Source organism: Prunus avium, chromosome 6 (genome assembly GCF_965620075.1).
Source record: "Prunus avium chromosome 6, drPruAviu1.hap1.1, whole genome shotgun sequence".
Classification (NCBI taxonomy): Eukaryota; Viridiplantae; Streptophyta; class Magnoliopsida; order Rosales; family Rosaceae; genus Prunus; species Prunus avium.
Genome location: NC_142289.1, coordinates 29,619,756 through 29,635,737, shown reverse-complemented (window position 1 = coordinate 29,635,737; position 15,982 = coordinate 29,619,756). Strand labels below are relative to the sequence as shown.

Genomic DNA, 15,982 nt, shown 5'->3' with positions numbered 1-15,982 from the left:
AGTCACCATCCGAAGTGATTATTATCAGTTCGGATGAAGAAAACTAGTACTGAAGAAGGAGAGTTGTATAAATGTTTATAGTTGCAGAAATAAAACCATCAGGTTATGTAAGATAAGTTTAAGTTTTTGTAAAATTGTGTGTGTTTTTGTAAAATTTTGTGAAATATAATAAATGAGTGTTTTGTTTATTCTTTCTCCTAAATTTATATTTTACTATTTTATAATATTTTTTTTAGATAATTTTTCTTTTTATTTATTTAAGATGGCTGAATCTGGAAATGAGTTCAATGGAAATGCTGGAGTAATCTTAGCAATTCAGGATATGGCTTCAGCAATTAGAGAAAATAGTAATCAAGATCGTCATCATGAAATTGAAGAAGATCGAGTTATGAGGATACAAGGACAATTTCGTAAGACGAAACCAACAATATTTAAAGGTGAACCAAATCCTATGGCAGCTGAAGAATGGTTGAGGCAAATTAAGAGAAAGATGGATAATCAAAGAATTCCTGAAGACATTAGAGTTGTTATTGCTTGTACCTATCTGGAAGGACAAGCATATCTTTGGTGGGAATCAATTCTGAGTATGCCAAATACTGAAATTACAACTTGGGAGGAATTCGAAAGTATTTTCTTGGAAAAATATTTTCCAAGTACTATGAAAGCAATGAAAGCAAGGGAGTTTGTTAACCTTGTCCAAGGCAACTTAACTGTTGATCAATATCAATCTAAGTTTGAAGAACTCATGCGTTTTGCACCATATATGATCCCTGATGATGCAACAAAAGCAAAACGATTTGAAGAAGGATTGAGACCGTCAATTTTGGAAAAGGTTGACATTTTGAAGTTAAGCAAGTATGCTGATGTGGTTGATAGAGCACATATAGCGGAGCAAAGACCTGAAACCAAGAGAACTTGGGATTCAAGTAGTGGGCAAATAAATAAACGGACAAGATTTAATACTCCTCAGTATCAATCACAAGAAAAGTTCGGACCACCACTATGTTATTACTGCAAACAAGTGGGACATGTAAAGAGATTTTGTCCACAGTTACAAAGGTATCAAGGACCTCATGTACAACAGACATTATATCGTCCTCCACATGTACCTTTTCGTGCTCCACCGTCACCTCAAAGTTATACTACTTTTCAACCTCAGTCTAATTGGGCAAGGCCAGTTACTAGCCAATCACCACAACGTCCAGGAGGACAATCTTCTCAATTTAGACCAAGGGCCCCTGCAATTGAAAGGAAATCTGGACAACTCACACAAGGAAGGGTTTACGTTATGGGAAATGTGACAGATCAAACTGAGCCTAAGACAATAGAAGGTATGTTTTTGGTATTCAACTCTTGGGCTAGAGTATTATTTGATTGTGGAGCTACACACTCTTTTATATCCACATCTTTTGCATCAATGCTTGAGTTAGAATCTGAAAATATGAAACCTTCTTTGTTAATTGGATCTCCTTTGGGTGGTAGTCTAGAAGTTGATAAAGTATGTAAATCTTGCATGATAGAGATGTCGGGCCATAGAATTGTTGTTGATTTGATGGTATTGGAAATGTTGGAATATGATATTATTTTAGGAATGGACTGGCTTACAAATTACCAAGTTACAATTGACTGTGGTAAAAAGAGAATTACCATCAATACTCACAAGGAAGAAACATTTAGTTTCCTTGTGAAAAAGGAAATCCAGAAATATGGTGTTGGAGATTATAAATATTTGAGTCAGATAGCTAGAATCGGAACTGAAGAAATAGAAAACTCTCCAATACAACTTATTCCTGTAGTAAAGGAATTCAGCAATGTTTTTCCAGAAGATTTGCATGGCTTACCTCCAGAACGTGAAGTAGAGTTTGCTATAGAAATATACCCAGGTACAACACCTATTTCTATACCTCCTCATCGCATGGCCCCAGCTGAACTAAAAGAACTTAAGGTACAACTCCAAGAATTACAAGCAAAAGGATATATCCGCCCTAGTACTTCACCATGGGGTGCACCTGCTCTCTTTGTGAAAAAGAAAGATCTAACTCTTCGAATGTGTATCGATTATCGTCAATTAAATAGGGTCACAATAAAGAACAAATATCCTTTGCCTAGAATTGACGATTTATTCGATCAATTAAGAGGTTCTCATTTCTTTTCAAAGATTGATCTTCGATCTGGTTACCATCAACTTCGAGTCAAAGCTGAAGATATACCCAAAACAGCTTTTCGGACCCGATATGGGCATTATGAATTTGTAGTCATGCCTTTTGGATTGACAAATGCACCAGCAGCATTTATGGATATGATGAACCGAATTTTCCGACCATATTTAGATCAGTTTGTCATCGTATTCATTGATGATATACTTATATATTCCAAGTCGCAAGAAGAACATGAGGAGCATTTGCGAATTGTTTTACAAACATTAAGGGAAAATCAACTGTATGCAAAGTTGAGTAAGTGTGAATTCTGGTTGAGACAAGTAAGATTTTTAGGACATGTAATTTCCAATGAAGGTATTTCAGTTGATTATTCCAAGGTAGAAGCAGTATTGAATTGGCGTCAACCAAAGAATATCTCGGAGATACGTAGCTTCCTTGGATTAGCTGGTTATTATAGGAGGTTTATAAAAGATTTTTCTCGAATAGCTGCACCAATGACCAAGCTGACCCAAAAGGGAGTGAAATTCTTATGGACCCAAGAATGTGAAAAGACATTCCAAGAATTGAAAACTCGATTGACTACTGCACCAATACTGATTATTCCTGAACGGGACATAGGGTATGTGGTTTACACTGATGCATCTAAACAAGGGTTAGGATGTGTTTTGATGCAATCTGACAAAGTAGTAGCTTATGCTTCTCGTCAATTGAAGAATCATGAAAGAAATTATCCAACACATGATTTGGAGTTAGCAGCAATTGTACATGCTTTAAAAACTTGGCGACATTATTTGTATGGTGAAAGATTTGAGCTTTACTCTGATCATAAAAGTTTGAAATATCTTTTCACTCAGAAAGAGCTTAACCTGAGACAAAGACGTTGGATGGAATACTTAGAAGATTATGATTTTGGTCTACATTATCATCCTGGAAAGGCTAATATAGTGGCGGATGCTCTAAGTAGAAATACACATGGATTTGTAGCAGGACTACAAATTCAGAAATGGAAGATGATGAGTTGTATTCAAGATTATGATTTACATGTGAATGTACATGAGTATGGTGCTTACCTTTATAACTTGGTAACAAGACCAACTTTGCTAGGAAAAGTTGTTGAAAAACAACAAGATGATGACACCTGTAAATCAATTCAAGAGCAAATTTTGGATGGAGATAAAACAGAAGGTTGGACCTTTCATGAAGAAAATGGTTTAAGGTATTTAGGTAAATTGTATGTACCTGAAATTCCAGAATTAAGGAATGAAATTCTTCATGAAGCTCATTACTCAGCATACACTATTCATCCAGGAAGTACAAAAATGTATCAGGATTTACGTCGTCAATTTTGGTGGAATGGTATGAAGAGAGATGTAGCAAATTTTGTATCAAAATGTCTGACTTGTCAACAAGTGAAAGCTGAACATCAGAAACCCGCTGGCCCTCTTCAGCCTTTGCCTGTTGCGCAATGGAAATGGGATCATATCACAATGGATTTTGTCACAGGTTTACCACGATCACCAAGAGGTAAAGATGCAATATGGGTTATTGTAGATCGTTTAACCAAGTCTGCACATTTTCTATCAGTTAAAAGGACAGATTCCACAGAAACTCTTGGGAAATTATATATTCGAGAGATAGTGAGATTACATGGAATTCCTATTTCTATTGTTTCTGATAGAGATTCAAAGTTTACTTCTCAGTTTTGGGGGACTTTGCAAAAAGCATTGGGAAGCCAATTGAATTTTAGTAGTGCATTTCATCCCCAAACTGATGGACAATCAGAAAGGACTATCCAGATCTTAGAAGATATGCTAAGAGCTTGTGTTTTGGATTTTCATGGAACTTGGGAAGATCATCTTGCTTTAGCAGAATTTGCTTATAACAACAGTTTTCAATCCAGTATCGGAATGGCACCATATGAAGCACTCTATGGTAGACCATGTAGATCACCTTTATGTTGGGCAGAAGCAAGTGAAACTGTTTTATTAGGACCTGATCTGGTACAAGAAACAACAGAAAAGATCAAAACTATTAAACAACGCTTGCTTACAGCTCAATGTAGGCAGAAGAATTATGCTGATAAAAGAACAAGGCCATTGAAGTTTAATATTGGAGATCATGTATTCCTTAAAGTTTCACCTCGAAAAGGAGTTAAAAGGTTTGGAAAGTCTGGAAAATTAGCCCCACGATTTATTGGACCTTTTGAAATACTACAACGGATTGGGGAAGTAGCTTACAAGTTAGCACTACCACCTCAACTTTCGAATGTTCATAATGTGTTTCACGTCTCTATGCTTCGAAAATATGAACCAGACCCAACGCATGTTTTAGATTGGGGAGAACTAAACATTGATGAGCAATTATCTTTTGAGGAAAGACCAATACGGATATTAGATCATAAAGAACAAGTGTTGCGGACGAAGACTATTCCACTGGTCAAAGTCCTTTGGTTACAGGGGGATACAGAAGAGGCGACATGGGAATTAGAAACTGAGATGAAAGGAAAATATCCAGAACTCTTTCTTTGATTCGGGTAAGTTTCAAAATTTCGAGGACGAAATTTCTTTTAAGGAGGATAGATTGTGAAACCCCATATTTTTAATATTTCATAAATTAAATAATTACAATTATTAATCTCCAAAAATTATATAATTAATAATATATATATATATATATATATATATATATATATATATATATCAATTATATAGTAAGTTACGTAAGGATAGCTATTAACTAATAGCCATTCAAATGTTATTGCATGGTTTTATTCATTCCAGCACTATTCATCATTATTATTATATATTGCAGGTTCTGAGCATGTAATGCTCACCCCTTAATGAATTTATTGCAGGTTCTGAATCTGAAGTTTAGTTGTAACAAGAAAACAAGAAGAAAGTGTTGCAGATAGTTTTAGATGTTTTGTTAAAAGTCTGTATTTTTATGTTATTTTGCTTGTAAAATCACAATGTAAATTACTCTGGTTTAAATAGAAGTTTTATGTTTAATTCTCATGTTTCTTGCTATTTAAATTTTAAGTTTTAGTTTTTCTTTTACCTCACACTCTCAATAATTAAGTAAATAAATTGGGGTGTGACAGTTGCAACCTTCCCAAATTTGGAGTTTGGGGATCTTGAAACAGAGTTTGAAAATTCTCTTCAAAATGTAACTAAAATACCCTTCAAAATGGATGGAAAATTGGATGATATTATAGTCAGGTGACAAATCATGAATTTTGGAAACTTAAGGTGACATTTCGCTTAAATTTTTTTTTAAGGTGACAAATTGAAACTGATGTATAAGTTCAGGTGACATTTCTACAAATATCCCTTATTGTATTATCTGATATAGGACCAAATAGCGGTTGACCTTGACATTTTGAGGGCCGTGAGAAACTTAAATTTGCGCCCTCACATAATCTAATACGAAAAATACTAAAAATAATAATTTGACGTAACTTAATGTCATAAAACAAATTTTTATAACTAAAATTCATAATCAATTAGCATTGAATGGCAATCACAATCAAATTCATAAAAGTTTTAATGTTTTTATTTAAGAAAGTTAAATATTAGTATGTTTGGTACAAAAATAAGCTTCTTACACCCCATAAGCTCCGTTGCTACCACCAATAACCAATATGTGTATGATAAAAAATAAAAAATTGTCAATGATCAATTGAAGAGTAGTTGCACACAAATGTCAATTAACAAATCATTAAGAAATTTCAACAAGTTATCCTCCAAACCATGCATAAATATTCTCCTTACCTTAACTAGCTAGATCCAATACATTGGGATTAGGCCCAATGGACCTCTAAGTATGGGGTTTTAACTTAAAAGGTGTTAGTGCAATTAGAAGTTAACTACCTATATTTGAATTGTAGATTATTATCTAATGTGGGAGTGGGACTTACACATCATAACTCGTATCGAGCCACCTACACCAACAAACAATACACACAAGACAAAGGCTACAAAGACTTTATAAAAGTGCAACACTTACAGAGCATTAGGTGGTAGGTATTGCATCTCAAATTGTAAGAGAAGTATATATATATGATGAGAGAATAACCCTAGGAACTTGAAAGTCTTTGATTATATACTCAGATTTAAGTCTATGAATCGATATCTGAAAAGCTTATAAAAATATGTAGAATTGTTGTGAAAGGCGTGAGTCAAAATAGTGTACAAGGCCCCCTTTTTATATATTACTTAGCGTCTAGCTTGTAAAAGAATATTTTTAAAACAAACAATATCCTTTGCATCTTTTTTATTTATTTATAAATTTTATAATACAAGTGATATTAGAGGATGATGGAGAATTCGAATTTAGGATTTCAGGTGCAAGGACCACTTGAGCTACCACCTCCTTGCATATCCTTTATATCTAATCCTAAGCAAAATAGGATTCACTTCATGATTTGCTTCAATCCAAATTCTCGTAGAAGTGAGTGATGTCAATTAGCTAGGACAATGAGCTGCCCCCTTACACCCAAGTTCGAGGCCTTATGCTTGTAGGTTAGATTAATTTAGAGTAGAGTGTCGCTTGTATCAATAATCCAAATTCTTGCACACAAAGTAATATTAGTTTAAAGTAATATTAATTCACAGTTCTTTTTGAAACTGAAACTTCAAATGGGCTCTTGATAAGACAAAACAAAATCAAGCCCAAAGCCACGAATTAAACTAAACTTGATAAGCACTTTAGCCCGCAAATATTAGGCCCAAACAAATTAAAGAACATAAAGAAGATGCATTTGCTAAAACTTTAGGTTTGATTTGAGTTTGACATAAATTGCTTTTGATAGATATACTATTTTTATTCTTAAGATATGATTTCACCATCTTCATCACCATCATTTTGTCATGACTATCACCACTATTGCCGCAACCACCATCACCTTCATCACCACCGCCACCCCTGCGTCACCACCACCCACCACCACTGCCACGACCAGAACTGCAACCGCCTTCAACCGCACCACCACCCCCATTGCCACCACCACTACCACCCCCACCATCACCATCACCTTCGCCACCGCCATCACCACCAACCACCACCACTGCCAACATCGCTGACGCCATCGCCACCACTTGACATGGTCATTATCACCACTCTCCTAACCACCATGAATGTCTTTACCATCTCTACTACCATCATCAACATCAAATTATATACTTCTTTAAAATCCATTATGAAAGTCAAATAAAATCCATAGAGTTCTAACTTCTTTAAAATCCATTAAAATCTTAATTGAATACACTCCCAAAACTTAAGCTGCTAAGTGAATTAATAAATTAAAGAACTTCCAGTTCAATGTGATAATAGAGTGTTAGAACATTCTCAATATAGTTTTGAACTTCAAGTTCATAATTTTAAATTATACTATCGCGATGGCTATGAACTTCAGGTTAAAACTTCAGATTCGAGTTTTAATAACTTTGCGTTCCATTATATTTTGGCTATGAACTTCAGCTTCATACAAGCTATCTACCGATTCTGTTACCGCCCATATCACTCCCATGAAGTCAGAACAGAGAGGAGCCCGATCCAAAATAAAAGGGTATGCCATAATTTTCTGTGATTTCCATCCATCCGTAAATATCTCCCAATGCTTCTTCTCGTATATACCACAACAAATGAAGAGACAAGGACAAAGAACAGTCAAAGAAACAACCTAAAGCGTTGCAATCTCTTCCGGCATCAACATCCACCACTGCATTCGTACGTCACTTGCATGGTCCTAGCCATCAGCCATTAACACTTTCTCTCGCAATTAAATCTTGAAATAGCCCAACCCCAGAGTTACTATCTTTCTGTTCTGCGCCTTCTGCTTCTCTATATCTTTCTCTTTCTCTCTCGACTAGAATACCAACGAGCCATGTCTTGCTTCAAGGGAAAGTATCATGGTACTTGCATTGCCTCTCGTTATCTCCCTCATTTTCCTTTTTTTTTTGTTTACATGGGTTTTGTTCTTTTCTTCTTCCTTCTCTGTCCAGTTCATTGTTGTTTTCTTCATTTTTAATTTAAAATTACTTTTAGTTACAAAGGTGGTGATCAGTAAGGTTATTAAATTCAATTATTTTGTTCATGATTAAGGAACGAAAATAAAAAATGTAATAACAAAAAGGCATACTGTGTTTGGTTTGATTTGTTTTGTACTTTTGTTTAATAATGATGGTGTTGTTTATTGATACTGGAAAATGCGGAAAATTCGATAATTTGGCATTCATATATTCCTTAAGATGTGGAGATCGGCATTTGCTTTTAATACCATAGCTTATTTAGGGAGACTATAAATAACATTGTTCATGTATTACAGATGAACTTGTAGCCAATGCTGCCTACATCGGTACCCCCGGGAAGGGAATCTTAGCCGCAGATGAATCAACTGGAACAATCGGCAAGCGTCTATCAAGTATAAATGTCGAGAACAATGAGTCCAACAGGCGAGCCCTGCGTGAGCTCCTCTTTTGCGCCCCGGGTGCTCTCCAATATCTCAGTGGTGTAATCCTCTATGAGGAAACTCTACACCAGAAAACAGTTGGTGGTAAACCCTTTGTTGATATCCTCAAGGAAGGAGGGGTCCTCCCTGGGATCAAAGTGGATATGGGCACTGTTGAGCTTGCTGGAACTAATGGTGAGACCACAACTCAGGGTCTTGACGGTCTTGCCCAGCGCTGCCAGCAGTACTATGAAGCTGGCGCCCGATTCGCTAAGTGGCGTGCTGTGCTCAAGATTGGCCCAAATGAGCCATCCCAACTTGCTATACATGAGAATGCCAATGGCTTGGCTCGCTATGCTGTCATTTGCCAGGAGAATGGCTTGGTACCAATTGTTGAGCCAGAGATACTGGTTGATGGATCTCATGACATTGACCGGTGCGCAGATGTGACCGAGCGTGTCCTCGCTGCTTGCTACAAAGCGCTGAATGAACACAATGCCATTCTCGAGGGTACTCTTTTGAAGCCAAACATGGTTACCCCTGGTTCAGATGCCAAGAAGGTTTCACCTGAGGTGGTGGCTTATCATACCGTAAGAGCATTGCAGCGAGCGGTTCCTCCAGCTGTTCCTGCCGTGGTGTTTCTTTCTGGTGGGCAGAGTGAGGAGGAAGCTACCCTCAACTTGAATGCTATGAATAAGCTAAATACCAAGAAACCCTGGTCACTTTCGTTCTCTTTTGGGCGGGCTCTGCAGCAAAGCACTCTGAAATCATGGGCTGGAAAGGATGAAAATGTGGAGAAGGCACGAGCTGCCTTCCTTGGTAGGTGCAAAGCTAATTCAGAAGCTACTTTGGGTACCTACAATGGGGATGCTGCATTGGGAGATGGTGCTTCGGAGAGTCTTCATGTGAAGGATTACAAGTACTAAAGATTTTGCAGGTAAATTTCTGTTTCCTGTATTGCCACTAGTTAGAAAATTAAGGGAGAGATGATCCTTGGTTTTTGTTCTTGGAATGTAACTGATTAAACTTCGGTAGTGTGTGTATCATCTCCATCTGATTGCGTCCTTGTAACTTTTTGCAAAGGTCACATTTTGCATTTCCAGGATTATGCTATTGAGTTTTGAATATAATTTTATTTTCTCTTATTTTCTGTCATTTCAAGTATTTCAAGTATAGCGCTGTCCTTGATCTTGATTAGGTTCATGTGAAACAGATTGTACCTTACAGAAAATCATAAACGCTGTAATTTTCTTTAAGATTCATTTTATTCTCAATTTCTGTTGAATTACAATTGATATCATGTTTCTCTATAATACATAATGCTGTCACAAGAAAAATCTAAAAGTAATAAGATCCTTTCAACAGCTACAAATAAAAGAAAAACAAGACCAATATAGTTTATGTCTTAATTTCCTTGCATCAAGGATTGTCTGCCAAAACCATTAGTGCTACAAGAGAAAGCAAAGAGACCAGGATGTTACCCAAAGCATTGATGGATCCAGCCTTTGATATGACTTTGTTTTCTGCAAAATCCATTGGAAACACCAAGTCTTACTAGTTTTGAAATAATTGATAGATCTCGTATACATATTTACATATAAACATATTCAGAGGTTATGAAATAGGGAAACTTACTGCACTCTTTAGGGTGGCATATGCACCTCAACCCAGCAGCACAATTGCCATTAGGCTTTTGACACTCGTCGCAGATATTGGGAATGTGGTCAGGGATGTCAAAAGAAACTCTTGTTCTCAACTTATGCGCTTCATAGCTCCCATCTAAAGATCTTCTATGCACCCTGCTGTAACATGAGCAATTCAAATCTCTTGGATGAAATCCCACGTCAAGCTTTGTGACATCATCAACTAGTAAGCAAGAAGAGGGTGCAAGTCCACATGCATGTAAGCAGGTGAAGTTTTGAAACAGTGGTGATGATGAAGGTATTTTGTTTGAGCAGTTGTAGAGTAAAAGTGAGTTGGAGGGGTTTAAGGGCGAGACATGGTGGAGTGAAGAAGAAGAAGAAGAAGAAGAAGCAGAAGGGTTGGAGATGATCAGACTTTTACATTTGTAGTTAGTGTAGGAGACTGGGAAGAGGCTGTTAGAGGTTCTATTACTATGGTATAGTTTCTGAGATTTGCAGATGACTGTTCGATTTAAACGGGATAATGCAGTTGAATTTGGATTTGAAAAGGGTGTTTGAATCTTGAATTTGTCACAAATGCTTGTTGAAGCATCTTGAGGAATTGAAGTTGCTAACGAGAAATTGAGTAGCAGAAGGAAAGGATGTAGGATGCAGAGTTTCTTGATTGTCTGCATTTTCAAATGAACTGCATTATTGGAGTTATTTTGTTTCCCACTAGAATTAAAAGGAAACAGAGAAGAACAAGATAACAGAGAATCAACTTTTAATCTGCTGAGGAATATTAGTGTGTTTTTTTTTCAATCTCTTGATGGCTTTTGTGGACTTTTGGCATCTTAACAGGGATATGTATTTTCCTTTTGCAGTTCCCCTTTTCTTTCCAGTGGCCCAGGGAATATGACTTTTCTCCACCCTTTAGATCCTGCTTGATCTCCTCCTTTCTATCCTTACTGTTGGTAAAGTTATATGATTCTGATGGATCATCACAGCTATATGTTTTGTCATCGTAAATTATGGCTCACAAATGAATATGAGCCATAACTTATGGTTTGCGGATAATTGTTGTACGTATTTGGAGTTTACCTTAAGATCTTGTATAAGATGAGGGCATGAACCGTAAAACTTTCACTAGTTCCCCAAAACAAAATGGCAACTTGATGAGCTTTCAGCAGGAAATTTATTTTTGCTAATGTTTTCTTCATTTGTTTTTTTTTTTCTCTTTCAAAATTTGAATCTGTTGCGCTCTCTCTCTCTCTGGACAAGATATAGTGGCAGACAAAATTGTTAACATGGGGCCTTTGAATTTTGATCATAGCAAGTAGTTGTTCTATTGCTTGAACCATCCACGACTGGAAGTCAAAAAGTACATATGCCTAACACCATTTGCCATATTTATATTAGTGAAGTGGATAGAAACCAAATCCCAGAAATTAAGCTACATGTCTTCAGGTCTTCATGTCTTCATGTCTTCATGAGAGGCAAAATGACCATAATATATTTCCACACAAGTTGAAAATTACATTCAAACTCATTGACTTATCCCATAATTAAACAGTAAGCAAACATTAATTAAGGAAAAAACACACAAGCAACAGCATACATCATATTCTGTTTTGATGGAGTCCATAGATTTGCAATTTTGAAGCACATCTAGATCATGCTGGCGATGCCTCTGGTGGTGCTTCTGGTGGTGCTGCCTTGGGTGGTGTCTTGACAAGAGTAGGTGGAAAATCAAGCAGCACAAGCTTTTCTATAACTGTTGAAAATACTGCTGAAAATTCTAGATGTTTAGGGTGGCTCTGAAACACAGCATAATCTTCCTTCTTGTCGAATGTCATCACGAAGACATGGGTAAATCCCTGCCTAAGCAGCTCTTGGCTTTCCAGATCCTGTCCCCTGAAACAGATTGTTTTGTCTAGTATGAGAGTATCAATTGGAAATGGGATGCCTGTTGGGGTCTAAAATTGTTTTCTAATGAACTATATCATGCGTAGAAATGTTCGCTAAAATGATAGTCTCGCAACATAACATATTAAATATAAAATATCTGACAAAAGAACATTATTATTCTAAAGAAACGCTTACCATTCGAAGGACTTAACAGCATCAATCTCAGCAACCAAATTCTCCAGCCCTTTCAGAATCTCATCCACAACCACATCTTCCTTGAACTTAACAATCACCAAGTGCTTGAACTCCCCCATATTATTATTTCCCAAATCAACAGCACTACCTATGAAGCAAAAATGAATGACCAAACCCCATAATTTATATCCACATTACATTATGCAATATTGTTTGTGTGTCAACCTCCACAGTCTTATCTGTCCTCTGTCACACACCCCATGACCCTGTTTGGAGGCAATCAATCAGAAAAGGCTGGCTTGGGGACCTCTCCTTTTCTTGGGACAACAATATCTATTGCCCAATATATTTTTCAAAGGTACATATGTTGATGGGGCTATAGACCCACTGCTCAGCTACATAGTTGCTCAACCACAGTAAAAATTTGTCCATAGCTTTTGTCCTAACTTTGCTTTTTCACATGAATATGATGGCTGGGGTCCTTTTTGCCTTTTTTTTTTTCTTCTTCTTTTTTTCTTTTTTTGAAATTTCAGGGCTTTAGGTTACCATCATTGAGTTTTTGATCTAATGTGATGAATATATTCTATAATGCAATTGTTGTTGCTGGACTTTTCTCCATGCCCTAGCCATGTGCTCCAGGTCCAGGGTATATTATTGGACCCTAATGCATGGATACACATCTTTAAGGAATCTTATAAAGGTGATAGAAAGTATATATATATACATATAAGTGCCAGGCCAAGGTGTGATGAATTCTGAGATCTATAATTTTTGGGAAATGAACTAGACGGTATTGTAGTGGAACATTTATAGCTACGGTGAAGAACAGCTTTTTACAACGCATAATTAGGCCGTCTGTAAATATGGTCTCTCTATCTAGTATTACTCTTTCACATTAGTCAAATGATTTTAAGAATAAATAAAAGCTCTAGTTTATATAATTCGAGTAATTAAGAATATTTGCATTAATTAAGTTGAGTGAGACTAAAATCCTTAATTTATCGCCATAACCTATCTTCCCGCGCAATCACTTATTTTACGAGTAATAATGTCTGTCCTCATTCATGACTTAGACATTTCTGACCCCATGGCGTGTATAAGGCATGATCATTATTATTTCAACAATGTCACTTTCATCTGATACCTGAAAAAAATAAACAAAGTCACTTTCAGAAACAAATTAGTCCCTCGGTAAATTTACTACCTACCCTATTACCTTGCTGTAAAAATGGGTAAAGCCACGGCATTTTTTCTAGTCACATTATACAATTTTGTTTTTTTTCCATAGAGTTAATTGTAGAAATAGGCTTTTTTTAGAAAGATCCAAAATGGAAATTAAAGGCACCCCCTCGTGCATGGAATAAAGCCTTACTATCATGCCTTTGCTTGCTCACAGGTCAAATTGCAGACTTTCTGCCCCACCGACACTGCTACCACCATAAGTTAACCTACTGCAGTCTACAACTACCCAAAGCATTAGCTCTAACTAGTATTCGGTTTCATTAGTGTTTTTCACATGCTAACTTTGAATGTCGGGAACCATAATGATTTCAAATTATAGATGCAATCTAATCTTAATGAAATTTGATGGATGCATAAAAAAGAGAGTTTTACCTGTGTTAGCAATGATAAATCTTAATTTATATACTGTATTACGAATAGTTATGGACAATTTTCAAATTACAACGAGAAAATAAGTTTTTTTTTTATATTTAATTTTAGTTCCTCGGTGTCGATGCTATTTAAAGAGTTATAAGTAGGGGTAGGCACAGGTTAATTGAATCAGTTTTGGTCCCAACCTGTAACCCAAGTCATACATAGTGATTTATGATTCTTGATCCAAAGAGCATCTTATTATTAGGTCAATCCAATCCTCTTATGATCGGGTTAGGTTTATCGGTTTGGGCTACATCCCTCATATATTTTTGGCTTATTTACTGCAGTGCCCCTTGAAACTTCGGTCAAATCTCACTTTACCCACCCCCCCTTCCTCCTTAAAGTTAAAGTAGCCTACTTAACCCCCTTGACAGTGATTTCGTGCTCCACTTTACCCCCTACAGTTATCTTCATTAATAACTATGTCAGTTTTGATGATGTGGCAGTGCTATTTTTGTCTTTTTATCAGAAATGATGATGTGTCATGTGAATGGCTCACTTTTTTAGTTTAAATTGAATTAAATATAAGAAATAATGTAATTACTTGTTTAATTAAAAATATATATAAATAAATAGAAAAATTAATAAATAAAAATAGGATTAACTACACTTTAGTACCCGGAGGTTTAGGGTCAGTATCGCAATGGGCTCCGAGATTTCAATTTCATCAATTTCATACCTAACGTATCCAAATATGACCAATTCAACCTGTCCGTTAGATTGACCGTCTGATCAAACGTTAAATGCTGATATGTCAACTGTGGGACCTACCACAGATCCTTACAGCCTAATACAACTAGTCCACATGAAGGGCATTTCAGAAAGAAAATTAAAGAATAAATTTTTTTAATATATATTTTTTCAAAACCAAAAACACATAAAACAAAATATCCCAGCAACTCTCCCTCCCCGAGCCACCCTTCGTTGACCTCCACAGGCCCTCCCCCAGCCACCCTTCCTTTTCCACCGCTTTTGCTTTCACTATAGTCCCAGAGTACCCCAAGCTCGGCGGCCATGGCCTCGCCTTCATAATCTCACCTTCAAAGGAGCTTCCTGGGTCTCTTCCAAGCCAATACCTTGGTATTCTCAACGCCACAGTCGTCGGCAACTTCTCAAACCACATCTTTGCTGTTGAATTTGACACTCTGCAAGACTTTGAATTTGGCGACATCAATGACAACCATGTTGGCATCGATATAAACAGCTTGGCCTCAAACAAATCAACTCCAGCTGGGTATTTCACTAGTCAAAATTCAACAAAACAAAGCCTCAATCTCAAAAGTGGTCACGTAATCTAGGCCTGGGTAGATTACGATTCAGTGAAAAACCAAGTAACTGTTAAGCTTTCCCCTAATTCTATCAAACCCACATCTCCAATTTTAACCTTCGATGTGGATCTCTCTCCAATTTTTCAAGATTTTATGTACGTTGGCTTCTCTGCCTCAACTGGGTTGCTAGCTAGCTCACACTATGTCTCTGGTTGGAGCTTCAAAAATGAATGGTGATGCCAAGTCTCTCTCTTTGGATGCTCTGCCTAAACTCCCTGGGCCCAAAAAAACACACACAGGTGTAATTGTGGGTGTTTCTGTTTCTGCAATTCTATCAAACCCAGGAAAAAAAAATTAAACCAAAAGAAGAAAACAAACAAGCAATCAATAGCAATAACCACCTTCTCGTCCTCATCCCCCCAATCCACTAGGGCCATACCCGACCCACTCTCTATTTCTCTCTTTCTCTTCCTCCCTCTCCCCCTCTCTTCGTCATCCCCATCCTCCTCCCTCTATTTCTCTCTTTCTGTGGCTCAGTTCAATTGAATTGGACAAATTAGGTTTTTTAGGTTCGGGTAATTATGGATTTGGAGCAACAACTTATAGGGCTTGTGAGTTATTTGGTTCTGATTGTGAGGTTGATCTTGTTTTGGATGTTTGATCATGTTTTGGGTTGGGGAGGGCTTGGGGTTGATTGGGGGAGGGGGGTCTGTGGAGGGTCGACGA

The 15,982-nt window shown here is 36.8% G+C and overlaps 4 protein-coding genes across 4 annotated transcripts; 2 read left to right on the top strand and 2 right to left on the bottom strand.

Moving 5' to 3' along the window:
* Positions 1-262: 262 nt before the first annotated feature.
* On the top strand, positions 263-1,487 carry LOC148294006 (uncharacterized). The gene is made up of 2 exons (XM_088254685.1): positions 263-1,331; positions 1,483-1,487. Exons 1-2 carry the CDS (start codon positions 263-265, stop codon positions 1,485-1,487), a joined length of 1,074 nt encoding a protein of 357 aa, XP_088110811.1.
* Positions 1,488-7,851: 6,364 nt separating this feature from the next.
* Positions 7,852-12,479, top strand: LOC110746684 (fructose-bisphosphate aldolase 1, cytoplasmic-like). The gene is made up of 3 exons (XM_021946924.2): positions 7,852-8,071; positions 8,485-9,544; positions 11,114-12,479. The coding sequence occupies exons 1-2, from the start codon at positions 8,044-8,046 to the stop codon at positions 9,531-9,533; spliced, it is 1,077 nt and encodes a 358-aa protein (XP_021802616.2). The 5' UTR covers positions 7,852-8,043; the 3' UTR covers positions 9,534-9,544; positions 11,114-12,479.
* On the bottom strand, positions 9,829-11,116 carry LOC110774273 (uncharacterized). Its single transcript, XM_021978809.2, has 2 exons — positions 10,243-11,116; positions 9,829-10,130 (listed from the first exon to the last, which is right to left on the bottom strand). The coding sequence occupies exons 1-2, from the start codon at positions 10,922-10,924 to the stop codon at positions 10,027-10,029; spliced, it is 786 nt and encodes a 261-aa protein (XP_021834501.1). The 5' UTR covers positions 10,925-11,116; the 3' UTR covers positions 9,829-10,026.
* LOC110774277 (Stress responsive A/B Barrel Domain-containing protein) lies at positions 11,720-12,468 on the bottom strand. The gene is made up of 2 exons (XM_021978813.2): positions 12,333-12,468; positions 11,720-12,143 (listed from the first exon to the last, which is right to left on the bottom strand). The coding sequence occupies exons 1-2, from the start codon at positions 12,449-12,451 to the stop codon at positions 11,903-11,905; spliced, it is 360 nt and encodes a 119-aa protein (XP_021834505.1). The 5' UTR covers positions 12,452-12,468; the 3' UTR covers positions 11,720-11,902.
* Positions 12,480-15,982: the final 3,503 nt, after the last annotated feature.